The 17,225-nt window shown below is 42.9% G+C and overlaps 1 protein-coding gene across 1 annotated transcript in view; it reads right to left on the bottom strand.

The window, feature by feature from the left end:
* LOC120560592 (rhotekin-like) overlaps positions 1-17,225 on the bottom strand; it is a 78,982-nt gene that overhangs the window by 2,593 nt on the left and 59,164 nt on the right. Inside the window, exon 2 of the mRNA XM_039803255.1 lies at positions 1,387-1,648. Coding sequence (XP_039659189.1) covers positions 1,387-1,648 — 262 coding nt within the window. The remainder of the gene's footprint in view (positions 1-1,386; positions 1,649-17,225) is intronic.

Genomic DNA, 17,225 nt, shown 5'->3' with positions numbered 1-17,225 from the left:
GTCTCACATCTCATTCATATTTTTTTTTTTACCTAGTAACAGTACCTGTTCTAATAAACTAAACAATTCAAAAAATAAAACCGTTTTCTGGTGTGAATTATCTCTCTGCAGTGCGTCTGCGATGCAAACAGAGCAGCTCCATAGTCATTCATCTGACTGCCCGCTGCCATGTTGCCGTGGGCAGCATCTGCAAGTCAGCCTCTGCCTAGTCTATGGCACTTCCGGGATTGCTCTGGTGCTGCAGGAAATTCCGCCGGATGCATGTATTTTCGCCAATGTCCGTTTCCTTCCGCTTTCTTTGTGTTGGCGTTCTAAACTCCGGTGGATTTCTGAGGACTATGGTTGACTGGTCCTCAGATCTCTGCAGGGTAAATCCAGAAAGCTAGCTAGACTATCTGTCCAATCGGAGTTTTCCCTCGCACAGCTATTTTACAGCGGTTCGGTGCGGAGCTTAGCGCCACCCATGACGATTGTCATTGGTTTATATAAAAAAATAAATAATAATAATCCAGGAATGCTGTGTGGCCTAGCCAGACCCTACTCCGCTCCGCAGTGTTGTGGATGGTCTGTCAAAGCGAGACTAGCCTCTGCCTGACAAGAGGAGCTCTGCATTAAATCGTAAAACTAAAAAGGGATCACAAAGACTCAACTCCCCTTAAAGGAACACGCCGACTTATTGGGCCTTTAGCTTATTCACCGTAACCCCCAGAGTTAGACAAGTCCATACATACCCTTCTCATCTCAGTGCGTGCTGTAACGCTGTCTGATGGCTCCAGCATTAGCTTAGCCTAGCACAGATCCTGCAGGTGAATGGTTCCAACTAGCCTACTGCTCCGAATAAGTGACAAAATAACGCCAACATGTTCCTTTTTACATGTTGTGATTTGTAGAGTCACAGCGTGTATAAAAAAACAACGTAACATGAGACACAGCCATCTTCTAACAGTAAACAAACCGGGAACTATATTCTCAGGCGGAAGAATATAGTACTTGGGCGGAATGATTTACTTTCCAACAACCTGTCTGAGAATATAGTTCCCGGTTTGTTTATGGTTAGAAGATTGTTTTTTGTACACGCTGTGACTCTACAAATCACAACATGTAAATAGGAACATGTTGGCGTTATTTTGTCACTTTTGTCACAATTCGGAGCAGTAGGATTAATGGATCCAGTTACCTGCATGTTCTGTGCTGTCCTGATACCGCTGGCGGCGTCAGACAGCCTTACAGCACGCACTGAGATGAGAAGGGTATGTATGGACTTGTCTAACTCTGGGGGTTACGGTGAATAAGCTAAATTCCCAATAAGTCGGCGTGTCCCCTTAAATATTGCCGGTCCATGGCCAAATCTCCAACAGTATATAAATAAAATGAGGTTTTACTTGCCTGAGATGGCCACTTTTCCTTTGCACGGGAGTCTGTTGTCCATCGGCCCTGCGTCCGAAGACCTCCGCGTTACCTTCTGCATGACCTGAGCCTCCTTCATCCTCTGCAGCTCCGACATGTAGGCCATGATACGAGTGCTGCAGGTCTGCAGGCTCTTTGCCGCCTCCAACGCCTGGTCTTTCTGGGAGCAGGCGGCCAGCAGCTTGCAGGCCCCGTCACGCATCCGGATCTCATGGTCAATCTTCTTCTGGATATCGCTGTCCTGCAAAGGGGCAAGGATTGGTGGAGGGGGAGGGGGAAGGGGGAGAGCGGAAGAAAGAGCGACTGTAAGGGAAATGAGGCTTAAATGACGGATAATGACACACAAAAAATTTTGTCTGTGGCAAATGGAGGAAGACATTATTAGAAATAAGTGCAAGGGGTGAATTAAGGGAGGTAGAGAATAGGCATGACTTCTCTAACAGATAGCGATACAAAGAAGGCCCTTTCTGGCAAGAATGGGAGAAATGGAGAAGAGAAGAAGACATCAAGAGTGCCTGCATTAGATTACAGGTCTCTTGTGGATACATTAGTGAGGTGTGTCTCTGAACGCACTCAGGAGTCTGTGTTCAGTGGTGCGTGTGTGTCAGAGTGGTGGCATGGATATTACTCAAACCTCCAAATGTGGCCTTTTGCCCTCTTGCCGACGAGCACACCCCCGCTGAGCAGACACGGAGATGCTGAATCATTTAGTGCAAACTTATTCACTACACACACACACACACACACACACACACACACACACACACACACACACACACACACACACACACACACACACACACACACACACACACACACACACACACACACACACACACACACACACACACACAGAGCAGCACATCTCAAGTGAGAGAATAGAGAATGAAGCTGTCAAACGTTAAACCTCTGCTGCCCAAATGAGAGAGCCCAGACACACAGATGTACACATACACACTTCTAGCCACTGTCCCTTTCTTCAAGCTGCTTTGCCAAAAGAAAAAAAAAATACAATATTATTAAACTAAATTTAACATGGCTTATCTGGGGCAAAAAAAAAAAAAAACTCTCTTTACACATACGCAGGAGTACACACAAACCGTGTTTTCCCTAGGTTTGTGAAAGACTTAGGTGCATGTATTTGGCGGGTGGGATAGAACAACATTTTGGACCATTATTACTACCATATCAGTGTCTAAAACATTGTTAAAGCTAGGGCAGATAATATATAAATTACATTCAAAAAGCTTAAAGACAGAGAACATGTTAAAGAGGTCCACTGGGGACCAACTCCAACCATTAGATCGGTCAAGTCTTTTAGTTAGTTTTGGTTCTCACGTGGATTTTACATTCATTCTTTAGGTGGTGACCAAAATGGCTTGGGTGCTGCACCTAAGCCTTATAATGGCAGGGAAAACCCTGCACACTCACCGACCCAAACACGTGCAGACAGAAAAGGTTCCTCAATCCTGAACTGTCTGGCTCGGCCTCTGGTGATGCTGTCCAGAGTTTAAACAAATCTCTAAGCCCCTCTTCACTCTGTAAGCGGTACAAAAACACTGAACGCATGAAGTTGAAACAGATGACAGTGAGGGGAAGAACTAACATATGAGGTGAGAGGGATGAGAGCGCACAAAGGGATCCAAAGAATCAAACAAAGACCAAGCAAGAGCAAAGCCGGGTTGCCCTTGAGTGTTCGAGCCAGCACTCTTTTCCAAGCTGAAAAGGCACCTTTGAATCATGAATTTGCACATCAGTGGCTTCAATCCAACGAATATTGATCAGTACGGTCATCTTTAAAAAACTGGTGGAAATAAAAAGGAAGAAATGAAGGTTTTTGTAATAAATGAATGAACAAATGCTGTCCAACATCTACCCGACTGCTGGAGTGTGTGTGTGTGTGTGTGTGTGTGTGTGTGTGTGTGTGTGTGCGCGCGCGCTGCTGGTCCTCTTCAGTGATCTATTAACAAGCTCACACTCTCCCCACAAATAATCGCTAATGCTCTCTTTGCCCTTCTTCTCCCACCCCTCTCTCTCTGCCTGATAAATGCACCTTCTTCTCCTCTACTCTGCTATTTCTCATTTATCGTGTCTCTCTCTCTCTCTCTATGAATTTTTTATTCTTTTGATTTAAGCTTTTACACTTTCACTGCTCATTTTCTTTCCGCCTTCTCTCACATGCCGTCCGTTCCACCTCACCGTCCTCAATCCGCTTTTCTTTCTTCTCCTCCACACCACCCCCTTTCCCCCTTTCTACCTGTCTCTGTGTTAGCACGAGTCCCACGCTTTGTTCAACAGAGGCGCAGTGGGAGAGGAATGAATGCAGTCCGGACATAAAAGTCCGCATTTGGATGCAGATTCTCGCTTGGACGCAGTGCACATCAAAATGAGCTTTTGTGTGGCTTAGTCTTAGAAAAAAAAAGATGCTTCTTGGCATATAACCACACTTGCTCAGCATGCTGGTGAAAGCTGCACCAACAGCTGTAAATCACACATAAGAATCCAAATATTCTGTCTCTAAACCTAACCACCAACGCATTGAAACACTGTAGGTAATAGTTTGGCATGTGTTACAGTATCACTTGCTGCAATAACAGTAAACCGTAAAAAAAAATAAAATCTAAAAAGACGGTGGTGATTACTAGCAGACTTTTCCTCGGAGACACTGCCAGCATGAAGAATTATCAGACCAAATGAGAGCATGATTGAGCGTGCTTATACTGACGAAGATAATGATGAGTCTAGAGTGGTGTAAAATCGACACTGTGGATGTTGAACACAATGTAGCTCCGCAAATAAGCCTGCCAGTTAAATAAACACCTTTACTGACTGAAAAGGCAATGCCAGTCCTTGACTGCGAGAGAAAGGAGACCAAATGACAGCAACGGTGTAAACATATAGTAGACGGCACTTAAATACTGGATGTCTGCAAGGTACGAGTGAGGAATTCACTTTTAAAAGTGTTTGTTGATGTATGAGAGTTTATTGGTTGATTGAGTTGGTTGTCTTCCATCCGAGTGCCTGTCTGTGGGGAGAGAATAGTAATTCTAACTGGGAATGGGAGACAAACTCACATTCAAGCCTGCGTTTATGTTTTTATTGTTGTTGCAGTGATACTTTAAGAGATAGCTTTAAAAGACAGCGCAACATTTGTATATCCAAATATCACAATGATGAGCACAAGGTTTGAATCTCCCAGACAACAAACCTGAAAAAGCATCCACTGTTTGGAGAATCTACATCTTTTTTTGGGCTTTTTTCGCCTTTAATTGGACAGGACAGTTAGGTGAGAAAGGGGAGAGAGAGGGGGGGGGAAGACTTGCAGGAAATCGTCACAGGTCAGATTCTAACCCTGGACCTCTGTGTCGAGGCATAAACCTCTAAGTATATGTGCGCCTGCTCTACCCACTGAACCAACCCGGCCACGAGAGAGAATCTACATCTTTAAAACAAAAGTCCTACTAACAGGAGAAATAGACAAGATTCAGTGCTTTTCATAAATTGATTAGTTCATTGATGACAACTGAGATGATCAATTAATCGTTGAAGCAAAAGACTTTTGTAGAAAACTGCCTCTCAAATGTCAAATCTGTCAGATCTGTTGTTTAACCTTCTTTCATATCAATGTAAACTGGCTGAAAACACCACCTTGTTTTGTTGAAAAGAATATGGCTACATTATTCGATCAGTACAAAACCATTATTGTGAGCCACAAACATAAACAGAGAGGGGCGGAAAATGTCCAAAATGTGTCCAAATGTCCTTGTCAATGGTGGCACCACAACCCATGCACCACTAAGCCGGAGGCTAGCCAGCCAACTTTGAAGGAATGTACGCACACACACCCACACCCACACCCACCCACACCCACACCCACACACACACACACACACACACACACACACACACACACACACACAGAGTAAAGGAGCTGTCACTATAGTCCAGTTTCATGCAGCGGGTCTTAGGAGTGACCTGCTAGTGGGAGGTCCTGTATTTATAGCAGCTAAATTAACAGGCTTCTCCTTCTGGGGGATCTTAGAATAGAAGACGAGCAGCCTGGATCTAACTCTAATCCATGCGTGTGTCTGTCTGTCTGTCTGTGTGTCGACATAAACACTCACGGACGTAAGAGATAAACGCACCAAACAAGCAGCAGCCATAAGCAGGACAAATGTCTAGAGTAGGGCTCAGCAATTACAACTTTTTGTAAATCAAAAATCGCGATTTCAAACAGTGCAATTAGCTAATCGTGAAGGCCGCGATTATTCAAATGTGAATATCTAGTTGAATGTTTGGTGTGACATTTGATTTAACGTTTTATATTCCTCTTTTCATTATTGTATTTATTCTGTGTTTTTGGAAGATAAATTGTGGAATAATGTTACATATCACAGATTGTTTACAGAAATGTACTATTTTCAGCGGATCTTTCATTGATGTTTTAATACTTCATTAAACCTCCTAGTGACCTCGGGTCAAATTTGACCCGATTTCAAAGTTTCTACATCAGAAATATCAATATTCAAGCAAATAGCCCAAAAATAACACGGATGGTTCCATTCAACGCTCTTCGCAAGTAAAATGATTGGTCAGTTCACTATTTTCATTGAATTTGGGGTGTTTTATTAAATTTTATAGCATTTAAAAAAAACAATGAAATGGTTTCTAAACAGTATCCTGACTAAACTTTGACAGTCTGTGATTATCCACTCAATTGTAACTATTTGTCGAAATAATTCATAATTTCAGCTTTTCCTAACTCAAAAATGATGTACAATTTCATTCAAATGAGGTTTATTAACTATGAATTTTAAAACAAATAGTGTAAAACTAGTGGTAACAAGTTGATGTTAGTGGTGAATCCGGTGGTAGTGGGGAAAAAAGGGACAGAAAAGAGCAACCTTGAAAAAAGCATCTAAAAAAGGGTTAACCCGGAAGGAAAACAAGTCGCATGGTCGACGGGAAGACAACACAACGGTTAACATGATCGTAGAAGGTGCAATATGTAACTATAATCGTAATATCTGGCAGGAAAATCGCTGTTAAATATTTTCCCTAAATAGTTCAGCCCTAGTCTAGAGTGGATGATTTTTCTTCTTTAAATCTTTCAAATATACTCACAGACACACATAAATACAACCTTACCATTATGGTTATAGGATGTGCAATGCCTGCTAGGGTACTGGGTGCAATATATATATATATATATATATATATATATATATATATATATATATATATATATATATATATATATATATATATATATATATATATATATATATATATATATATATATATATAATATATATATATAATATATATATATATATATATATATATATGCTGTGTTATATTTGATATGGTATTATGCAATCGGGCATTGTGCAATACAGAGTTATTGACCACGGCATGAGTTAACGGGAAATGTGCAATCATTATCAAAATAAGTGCAATATAAGGGGGAGGATGTGCTGTGGGTTCTCTGTTCTTCTATGATTGTGAGGAAAGGTGTGTGTGTGTGTGTGTGGGGGGGTGTTGTGATGTGAGGTTTATTAGATGTTCATTGAAGCATTGGATGAGATAACGTATGATTATGTTTCTATGTAGGTTAACTGTATGTTTATTGTGTGTTTATGCACGATGTGTCGCCATTTCGTTTCTCTCGAAAGGCTTATCTTATCTTATCTTATCTTAATTCCTTCACACACAGAGTGGCAGGTGTTAGACCAGTGGGCATTGCCAGAGAGGCTGACTGTCCCTGAATGGGGCTGTGTGGAGCCAGATAGAGTGTGTAAGGGGAACGAAGAGTGCAAGCGAGGAGAGGGTTGGTGGGGGGCAGAAAACAAAGGGGGGGGGGGCCAAAAAACCCCAAGAGAAAGAGAGAGATGAGGGTGGGCACACGCAAAAGGTCTAGGTGGAATGTGAGAGGCAGTTGGGAGAGAAAAAAAAAAAAAGAGATAAGATCGGGAACGGCAAGCGGGGGAGAAAGGAAAGAGGAAGCGCTTAATGTCAAGAGACTAGCACGGTGTAGGGGTGAGGGGATGGGGGGGAGGGATGGTGAGGATGACAACCAAGAGAGAGGTGGATCAAGAGAAGACAACAATGACTGGAAAAACACAAAGTGCTGGCAAAAGGGATAGGAGGAGACAGGGAGAGAGGTGGTGGGATCTATATGAGCAAATCTGCTGCCGAGGTAACGAAGCATGACGCTCTGTAAGTGAGCAGGCGTGGAAATAATTGGGAGAGATGGTGTCTTTTTCAGAGAGGAAAAAAAAAAAAACACTCTCCAATACTTGACAGTTGCACTAATGGCTTAAGACAGAAAACTTTTTAATTACTTTCTGGCAATTAACTTTGAAAGACAATTTAGATCAACGGCATACTGTAACAGGACAGTTACCTCATACTCAGACCATTATTATTCTCAGGAAGTTTTCGAGCTAAATCATAAAGACGGTAGAGTGGGTAGGCCATTATTCACGGGGCTGGTGCTTCATCCTTGAGTGAGATAATGGGTGTGTGTATTAAAATAAATTGGGATAAAAATGTCTTTCAAATGAATGTAAAGAATAGGGTCGGGTACCGAAACCCGGCGCCAATATGACCGAATGACAACGCAGATTCCGGTGCCACTTAAAGTCCTGCGCTGCCCTCCGAATCTAGCCTCGTGAGACAGTCCTGATCTCGCGAGCTTCAGTTTTCCACTCTGTCTGGCATCTTGAGATAGAGAAAATTTGGAGCCGCTCGCCAAACGACCGACCAATCTGCGTTGGCTTTGAGGCGGGTTTAGGTGTGACGCAACAAGAAGCGACTGTTCAGTCTAAACAACGTGGCAGCTTCCACGGATGAGATGAGCGTAGCTATCGCAGCAAGTTTTATCTGAATTAGAAAGTATTCCTTCGTTGAAAGAAGAGCAAAAAACGGCACTCAAGGCTTTTCTCTGAGGAAAAGATGTTTTTGCTCTTCTCCCGACTGGTTTACGCTTGGTCATACGCTTCGTTGATCTGGCTTGTCTATCACCAATATATAGACAGATGGTTTATCCAATCAGCTAACCAGTAGTTAACACTACACTTGCAGAAGGTAACGTTAGCCTACCGTTAGCTAGTACAGTGGTTCTCAACCTTTTCGAAACGTGACCCCCCCTGAATAGGGAGCTTGGTGTTCGCAACCCCCCTTGATGAGAAAAAGAGCACTGCAAACCGGTGTAAACAGCTGTTTCTACAAATAATGCTTTGGTTTAATGACAGTTTTATTTTTAGCAGCTAGCGCCTAGCCTTGTCCAATGTCCTTCAGGCTCTGTGGACTTGTGATACATGACATGTGAATTTTTCTCTCCCCCTTAGACCCCTTTCTGTTCCAGACCCTTCTGATTTACAAATGAAGCCCTGAGTGTAACACATGAAATGTACCAAACTCACACCGTAAGGTAAAACGAAATGGTCTAACTTGTGGCTGTATTTCGTTAGACGTTCAACAGTCTGCAGCTAAAGACACAGTGTAGCCTGGCTGCACTTTTCAAGAGGCCACTGTTGAAGTTGTCGGAGAAACTACACCGGCGGGATTTCATGGTGCATTCCAGAGCCTTAGCAGTAAACAAGCCATTATTTAAGGTCTAAAAATGTTTATGGCTCTGCTATAATGTTTAATGTCTGTTTAATTTATGCTATTCTTCTTCTTTTTAAAGTATCGGTTCAGGCACCGTTTAGGTATGTAAGGGATTTTTTGTAAAAAGTGGAAGACCCAAAGGCCAGAAAATCTTACTCCAATTATCTCTGTACCAGCAAAAACCCAAATGGTACCCAACCATAGTAAGGAATAATGACATGAAAAATAGAATATCAGCGATAATAACAGCAAAAAGTTTTTAAAAAGTAGTATTCCAACAACAATATATATTGAATGCATCACTGTACCAGTGTAACCTTTCAGCAGCTAATTTGACGCCTCAGTAGATACCAGATGGTCACTTCCTCTATCACCTCTCTTTCCCTGTCATGCTGTGTGTGTTGATCCTCCCTTGTGTGTCTGTGGGTTGTGATCTCAGAGACATTAACACACACACACACACACACACACACACACCTACACAAACACACACATGCTGGTTTGGGGATTCGACGCCGCCGCAGATGGTGCGTAATGGTTTGTTTACGATGTGTTGTTCCGCATGAGTAGGCTTTGCTGTTCAGACCCTGACCCTTGGCCTCTGCCCTCCACCCCTGAGCCGACCAGACGGCTGCAGATCCAGCATGGGGTTAGCTTTAACTCGCAAATGACCATTAAACACAGCAAGAAACTACACAGTTTGTTTCGTGAAGAAGAACCATATTAGTTCAAACTTGGGAATGAATGTGACAAGACGGGAGGAGGAGTTATAGAACACAGATTATGAGTTTACATTTACAAAACTATTTATATTCGTAAAATGCTAAACTAAATTTAGAGCTGAAAATAGAATTAGAATATTTTCTAGGGCTGAAACTAACGATTATTCTGTAGATTATTTTCTTGCGTAATCAATTCCTTGTTTGCTCTCTAAAATGTCAGAAAATGGCGAAAAATGTCGATCAGCGTTTCCCAAAAGCCCAAAATGACGTCCTCAAATGTCTTGTTTTGTCCACAACTCAAATATATTCACTTTACTGTCAAAGAGGAGTGAAGAAACTAGAAAATATTCACATTTAAGAAGCTGGAATCAGAGAATCTGTACCTTTTTTTCATTAAAAAAATGAATAAAACGGATAAATCGATTATCAAAATAGTTGGCGATAAATTGTAATAGTTGAAAACAAATTGATTCATCTTTGCAGCTTTAATATTTTCACCAGCATACTTTTAGCCATTCAGCATTTAACATCACTTTGGTCCTGGCTGAGATATCTCAACAACTATTGGATGAATTTGGTGCAGATATTTATGTTCACCTTCAGAATGAATTATAATAACATATAATAACATACATACATACATTTCTCAAGTCACATTACATTACTTTGGTTTACGACTAAATACCTGTAAACGAAGGACATTCCCATCAGCCTCAGCTGTGTTTACTGCTAATTAGCAAATGTTAGAATGCTTGCTAAACTAACATGGTGAACATGGTAAACATTATACCTGCTAAGCATCAGAATGCTAGTCATTGTGAGCATGTTTGCATGCTGTGCACAAAACCATGTTGCACATCTGAAACGCGCATACACACGCACACACGCGCACACACACACACACACACACACACACACACACACACACACACACACACACACACACACACACACACACACACACACACACACACACACACACACTTATCATTACTGAAACCAGCAGAGACATTGTCCTTCAGCATCTGCATGGTTTCTGCAATTAAGAACATTGCCCATACACAGTCCAACCATAAACTAGACAAAAAATGATTGGACAAACCACTGGACAAGAGTGAAAGAGGTTGATAGAAAATAAGAGAGTAGTAAGAGGACACACACACACACACACACACACACACACACACACACACACACACACACACACACACACACACACACACACACACACACACACACACACACACACACACAGAAAACAGTCAAGACAAACCCAATTGCTCACACAGACAAACAGAGAGGCGCAATCTGTCAATGATCATGGCCACAGTCATTTAGATGGAGACAAATGTTCTCCGTTTCCTTTTCACATACATACATACATACATACATACATACACACTTCACCAAGAATTGCAAATTCCTGACCACTCCCATACATGGGGACTTCACTGACAAAACGGCTGGCTTTCAGTTGGCCAGCCACAACTATGTGCCTCGCCTTCCTCCCCACCCTCTTCCGCTACTTTCCCTCATGCTTGCCCTCTTCCCCTCCCACACCCAGAGCACGGCTGCAGTTTAGGATGGAGGGAGCGGCTGAGAGTGCATTAAGAGAGAGATAAATGAAGAGAGAGAGAGAAAAAAAAAATCAATGGCAAATTACCTAAGAGATAATTGGACTAAAACGAAAAGCGAGAACGAAGATACAAGTGGAGTATAGGGAGAGCGGGAAGAATGAGGGAGGAAGAAGAATGGATAGAATGGGTGGATGGATGAAATGGATTGAGTCGTAAGGGAATTGCTGGGATGATGGGGAAGGAAGTCACATTAGCAGGCTGTCAGTAACACACAACACATGTCCCCTTCATACCCGTGCCCACAGACACAAAGCAAAGCACACATTAGGCGCAATACGCACACAAATGTGCGATGATTTTTCAGAACAAATACCATGGCGGATTAGGAGAACAACCACAAGACAACAGTCCCAACCCAAACCACTCAAATACAATGATCCAATTCACCAAACAAACGTCCTACAGTGTCCCAGACTCCAGCTGCTGCTGCTGCTGCTGGGAAGCCTGGGCGCAACAACACTGGAGGGAACTGGCTTGGTGCTGATCATGGAAGACTGAGAGGAGGGAGGGAGAGGGAGGGAGAGAGAAACAGTAACCGGGTGGAGTCTTTACTTTCGCCTTTTACGACAGCAAGAGCTACAGAGCAGTCCAAGTCTGTTCAGCGCCAGGACATTAACACACACACACACACACACACACACACACACACACACACACACACACACACACACACACACACACACACACACACACACACACACACACACACACACACACACACACACACACACACACACACAATCCCAGGGCCCTCTCATATGGCAAAATGTGCCAACTTGCTGAGGTCATTATTGGGGTAAAATAAAGTTTCAATAGCGGACCAACACGCCCTTCAGGGTTCAACATTCAAGTTTTTTCACTTGTCCGGTCGGGCAGGTGATTTTTACTGGCCCCTGTAGAAATTGTCTGTTTGTTTCCCGGAAAAACACATACAAAAAAAAAAGTTCAAGAAAACGTAAAACAAAAACCGTCAAAAGCGTAGAAAAACTAAACGGAAACGGAAAAAAAGGCGTAAAAAAACTATCAAAAATGTCAAAAGAAATGTCAAAAAAGACGTCAAATGCGTCCAGCACCAATTCAATTCTTAATTGGTCAACGGCACGTCGAAATTGGAACACTCAACAAGCATTGTCCGACGGGGGGGGGGCAAGAGAACGAAGACGCCACTTATGATACGATGATGTAGTTGTTACATTTACTTGCCCGTTGTGGCGTTTAACTTGCCCCGGGCCTTCGGGCAACCCTTATTGTTGAACCCTGCCCTTATAGCTAGAACACTGTGAACTCTCCCCCCCCCCCCCTCTTTCGGACAGCTTACGCATTCCATTATTTGCTGACAATAGAGACCGTTTCAGCTCGGCTTGCATGGCAAACTATATGAGTGCCTGTCCGCATGCGTTTGTGTGTGCGAGAGTGTGTCCAAATGACTTTGCAGCCAGCTGTTCTCACACAAAGGCAGTGTGTTAAAATGCAGCTGGGTCCCGGCACGCTCTGGGCGGAGTCAGAGCAGAAAGTGCTAAAGAGAGAAATAATATGCATGTGTGTCTGTGTCCTAAATCATGTTTTATGTATATGCAGGAGGTACCGGGAATATGCATGTGTATGCAAACAAGGGCGTGCATGTGAATCAGTTGCTCTGTGTGCACTTTATACTTGCGAGCGCATTCATTTTTTGTGTTCTTTTTGGCTGCTGGCCCTAAGAAGAGCAACAGAGGAGGGAATTTCAAGCTATAAAACAAATTGTTTAGAGCCACGAGAGAGCACAGGGAGCTTAGAGTCTGCCAAGCAGTGATCACTTCAGCAATTTATAGGCACAGTAAAGCTTGATGGCTCTTACACGGCTGTGCACACTCAGCCTAATACACCGGCTCCGCATTATCATATAGTAGCAGGGTGGGAGCTGGGAGAAGCTGCCGGCAGGCAAACCAAACTGCTGAATAATTTGAAGGAAATGTATAGGTGATAACAACAAGTGTGTGAGCACCTGTGTGCGAATGTGTTAGTATATCTACTGTATGACTGTGTGTGGTCTCTCAGCGTATGACTAACAGGCCTGGAGAGTATAGATTTATGAAATGCTGCATACAGGTTCCAGAGCACACTCATAAATAACTGCGGGCTGGGGGAGAATGAAGCTGTACGTTCAACCTGCAGGGTAGTTTGTTATGACTAACAACAGCACAAAAACACAAATAACAGCAGCCCCCCCCCCTCCTGTTCCTCTTCCATCTCACCTCTGAGAGGACCAGGGGGAAACAAACGGGGCTGCGTTCAAAAGAAATGCTGTGTTCAGATGTAATAAACTGGGCTGTAAATCCTCTCTGACTTGCAGAGTTGAATCGAAAAAGAAGCACGACAAAAGTATTCTACTCTTTGAGGATCCGAACAGACCATAAAAGGCTAAAAGAAAGCAGCCCGTCGGAATTGGGTGATGTAATCGTTGTATTCTTGAGCGGCTCTGGCATACTTTCGGATGTATGCGAAAATCGCTGGAATCACACATCACTCGAAAATCCATCTCGTCAGGCTTCAAGTGATGCGTTTGTGTCCGAACAGCGGAAAACCAATCAGCAGCGTCTGTTCAATCAAAACAACGACTGCGGACGTAATAGATATGATAATTAGGGCTGAATATAGAATTCAATACTTTTTAGGCACCGACCAGATTGCCTCTGAAGTATTGAAAAAAGCCTCGTCATTCAATACCCAATTTCAATACCTAAGGAGCAAATCCCATCAGCGTCAGTGAGCCAATAAGCACGCAGCATGCTTCTACCAAGATCTAATAACACTTGTGATTGGCTGGCTAACGTCACACGTCTTAGAGACACGCAGGAAAACTAAGTTACGCACAGAGATGGGGCTCGCGTAGTACGAGCTGAAAAATCAATAAAAAGATTTGTGCCGAAATGTTGCGATTTCTTTTTGTTTTATAAAACAGTACTGAAAAAAGTATCCTTTAGGAACCAGTATCACAGTCACAGTATTGGTATCTGTACCGGTGTCGAAAAGTTTAGAACGATACCCATCCCTAATGATAATATGGTTCATCCAATCACCTGCCAGGTATTTTTTTTAAAGTCCATGATCTTTTTCAAACACTTTAGTAGGGACAAGAGTTGTGGCCAAGCCACCTCCTTTTCCAATCAAACGGTAATGGAGAAACCCTAATAAGAGTAATTGGCAGACTGGACCGTCTGGGCGCTGCAAAAGGCAATTAATGAATTAAGAAACAAACAAACACACACACACACACACACACACACACACACACACACACACACACACACACACACACACACACACACACACACACACACACACACACACACACACACACACACAGAGAGCAATACTGTAACCTCATCAGTGAACTTTACTGGCACAGGCAGTGTGTGTTGTGCACTACAGGGCCTGGAACACAGCCACGGACTATTATACAAGTTGATAATGTATTATTAACTGATTAGGCAGCTTTTTTTTTTTTTTTTTTCCTGTAAGCCAGAAGCCCATACAGAGAAAGAAGAGGAGGGTTTAGGGAAGGAACGGGTATGAGGCAGGTCCTCCTAAGCTCCCCTGATCAAAGACCGCTGTGATCTCTCTCAATGAGAGCCCTCTGCTAGTACATTCCTAAGAGCGGACATAAGAGTAGAAAAGGGGATTTAATCGCATTAAAAGACACACATGAGGCAAAAAGGCACTGATGCCACATTCTAATGTACTCTGTGCTTGAATTTTCCACATGTCGTTACAGCGTGTTCCGTCTCCGACTCATCAAATTGCTGTTTGAGGAGAGGTGTTAGAGTGTGAACGGGAGTTGGCTGCGTCACTTAGTGCTTACGCTGATATGGCTGCGAGGGGCTGGGCGAAGTATGTGGAACAACACTTTCTATTAAACATTTTTTAAAATGGACTTGTTTGACTTCTCCAAGAACCCCTGTGTGCGTGCCATGTGTCATTGGGACTGACAGCTCTCCGTATGACAGAGTTACCTCACACCTCGGGGAAACGTGGGAGGAGGCGGCGAGGGGGAGGAGTCGGACACGACAGGCGTTGGATTCAATCTCCGCCATGTGTCCGGTCTGGCCAGCCCAAATATTTGCAGTCTTGTTCACATCTTTGCCTGTGACTGGTCAACATTCACATGACTTGTGTATTTTGCTTCAAGTTCTCCCAGTGCAACTTGCAAGCATGGGCTGCAACTATCGACTATTTTCTTGACTAATCGATAACCAATTTTTTGGTCTTAGAATGTCAGAAAATGGCAAAAAATGTCCATCGGTGTTTCCCAAAGCCCAAGATGACGTTCTCAAATGTCTTGTTTTGTCCACAGCTCAAACATTTTCAGTTTACTGTCACAGAGGATTGAAGAAACTAGAAAAATATTCACATATTCACATTTTCAAAGCGACATATCGCTTTGTAAAAATGCCAAATTTATTCGGGGCATACTGTTGGCATATGAGTCAACAATTCCCATTCTGAAAACAAAGAAAGAGACCAGAACCAGCATGAACCTCTGCAGAACAAACACTGCATTTTGACAAAACAGGCTCTTTGGAGTGGGAAAATGGGGACAGACAAATGGCAGATGAGGAACAGCTAAAAAGGGACAAAGGGAGGTTCTAGGGGGCAAAAGGTCACAGCGCCACAGTTTCCCGGGGAGAGTCCCATCCCTGCTGGGTCCCGTACCAATAAGCTCCTTTTTTTATCCTCAGTGGGGTAAGGGGTGGCCAGTTATCTCACCACCACACGCCCATCCTTACACTTGCTGTGCTACACACTGAGGCACATTTTGTAAAGCTCTCATTAGTTGACTTTTGCAAATAAACCCCCAACCCCCTGCCGAGGAACAGTTTCAACAGCCTGACACAATTTCAGCGGCGAACACAAAATGCTGGTCTCAGTAATCCGAGGCTTTCCTCCTCGTCTGAATCAGGATGAGGAAATCGGGGCTAATTAGCTCAGCCGGCCTAACTAGCATTTAAGCCTGCCAAATTGTCCTCCCTAGTTGTCTTTTTCCTCTCCTTGCTATACTACGGACACACACTGGGAGGTGCAGATAAGTGCAAAGCATGTGGGGCTAAGACCATTTTAATGCGGATACATTTGAAAGTGTGTTATTCTTCTCAGTTTTAGCCTTCTATTTACGTTCCAAAGTGGGTAGATTTTAAAAACACTTGGATTGGGCAAAACAGAGCTTTAATAAACTCTTGACTTGCCATGTGATAAAACTTTCAGCAAACAATCTTACACATCCAACGCCTCCTGCTAACCATACAGTGTTGTTGTTTGCCAGCTTCTATTAACTTGAGAATTTGTTTTTTAAGGTTTGGACTTTAGATAACATTTTCATAACTATTTTTAAATTTTGGTTTAATTGAAAAACCATACTTTCTATATCGATGTTTCCAGCTGGTCGTGCCAATATCTTTTAGACTTGCAGCCTCAAGATATTCATACCTTGTAAGTACACAGATGGACTTAATATTTATACTGTGCGTGTCCACTACTCTACTTGTCATCTCTCTACAATTCAATTATTCTTATTACAACATGGGGCCTTATAGAGGTAAAAGCAATCAGACAATGTTGTTTAAGGCTTCTATTGTCTTAATCAATACTGGGATATTGCAGTCCATTTAAATGTAACCATTTTCTCTGTCTCCGTCTCTGTCTCTTGTATTCAGTGTGCTTTCTCTGAGCCCCATTTCTAGCTAAGCGCTCTGTCGTTGAAGCTGCTTTCATAACTCTCCATTATTCATCACGGTTGCTACTGTTACCTTATTTAGACTATATGGCCACATGTGTATACATAACCACATGTGCTGCCCCCCCCACGTGA

Source organism: Perca fluviatilis, chromosome 6, assembly GCF_010015445.1.
Source record: "Perca fluviatilis chromosome 6, GENO_Pfluv_1.0, whole genome shotgun sequence".
NCBI classification, from domain to species: domain Eukaryota; kingdom Metazoa; phylum Chordata; class Actinopteri; order Perciformes; family Percidae; genus Perca; species Perca fluviatilis.
This window is presented reverse-complemented; position numbering and strand designations above follow the sequence as displayed.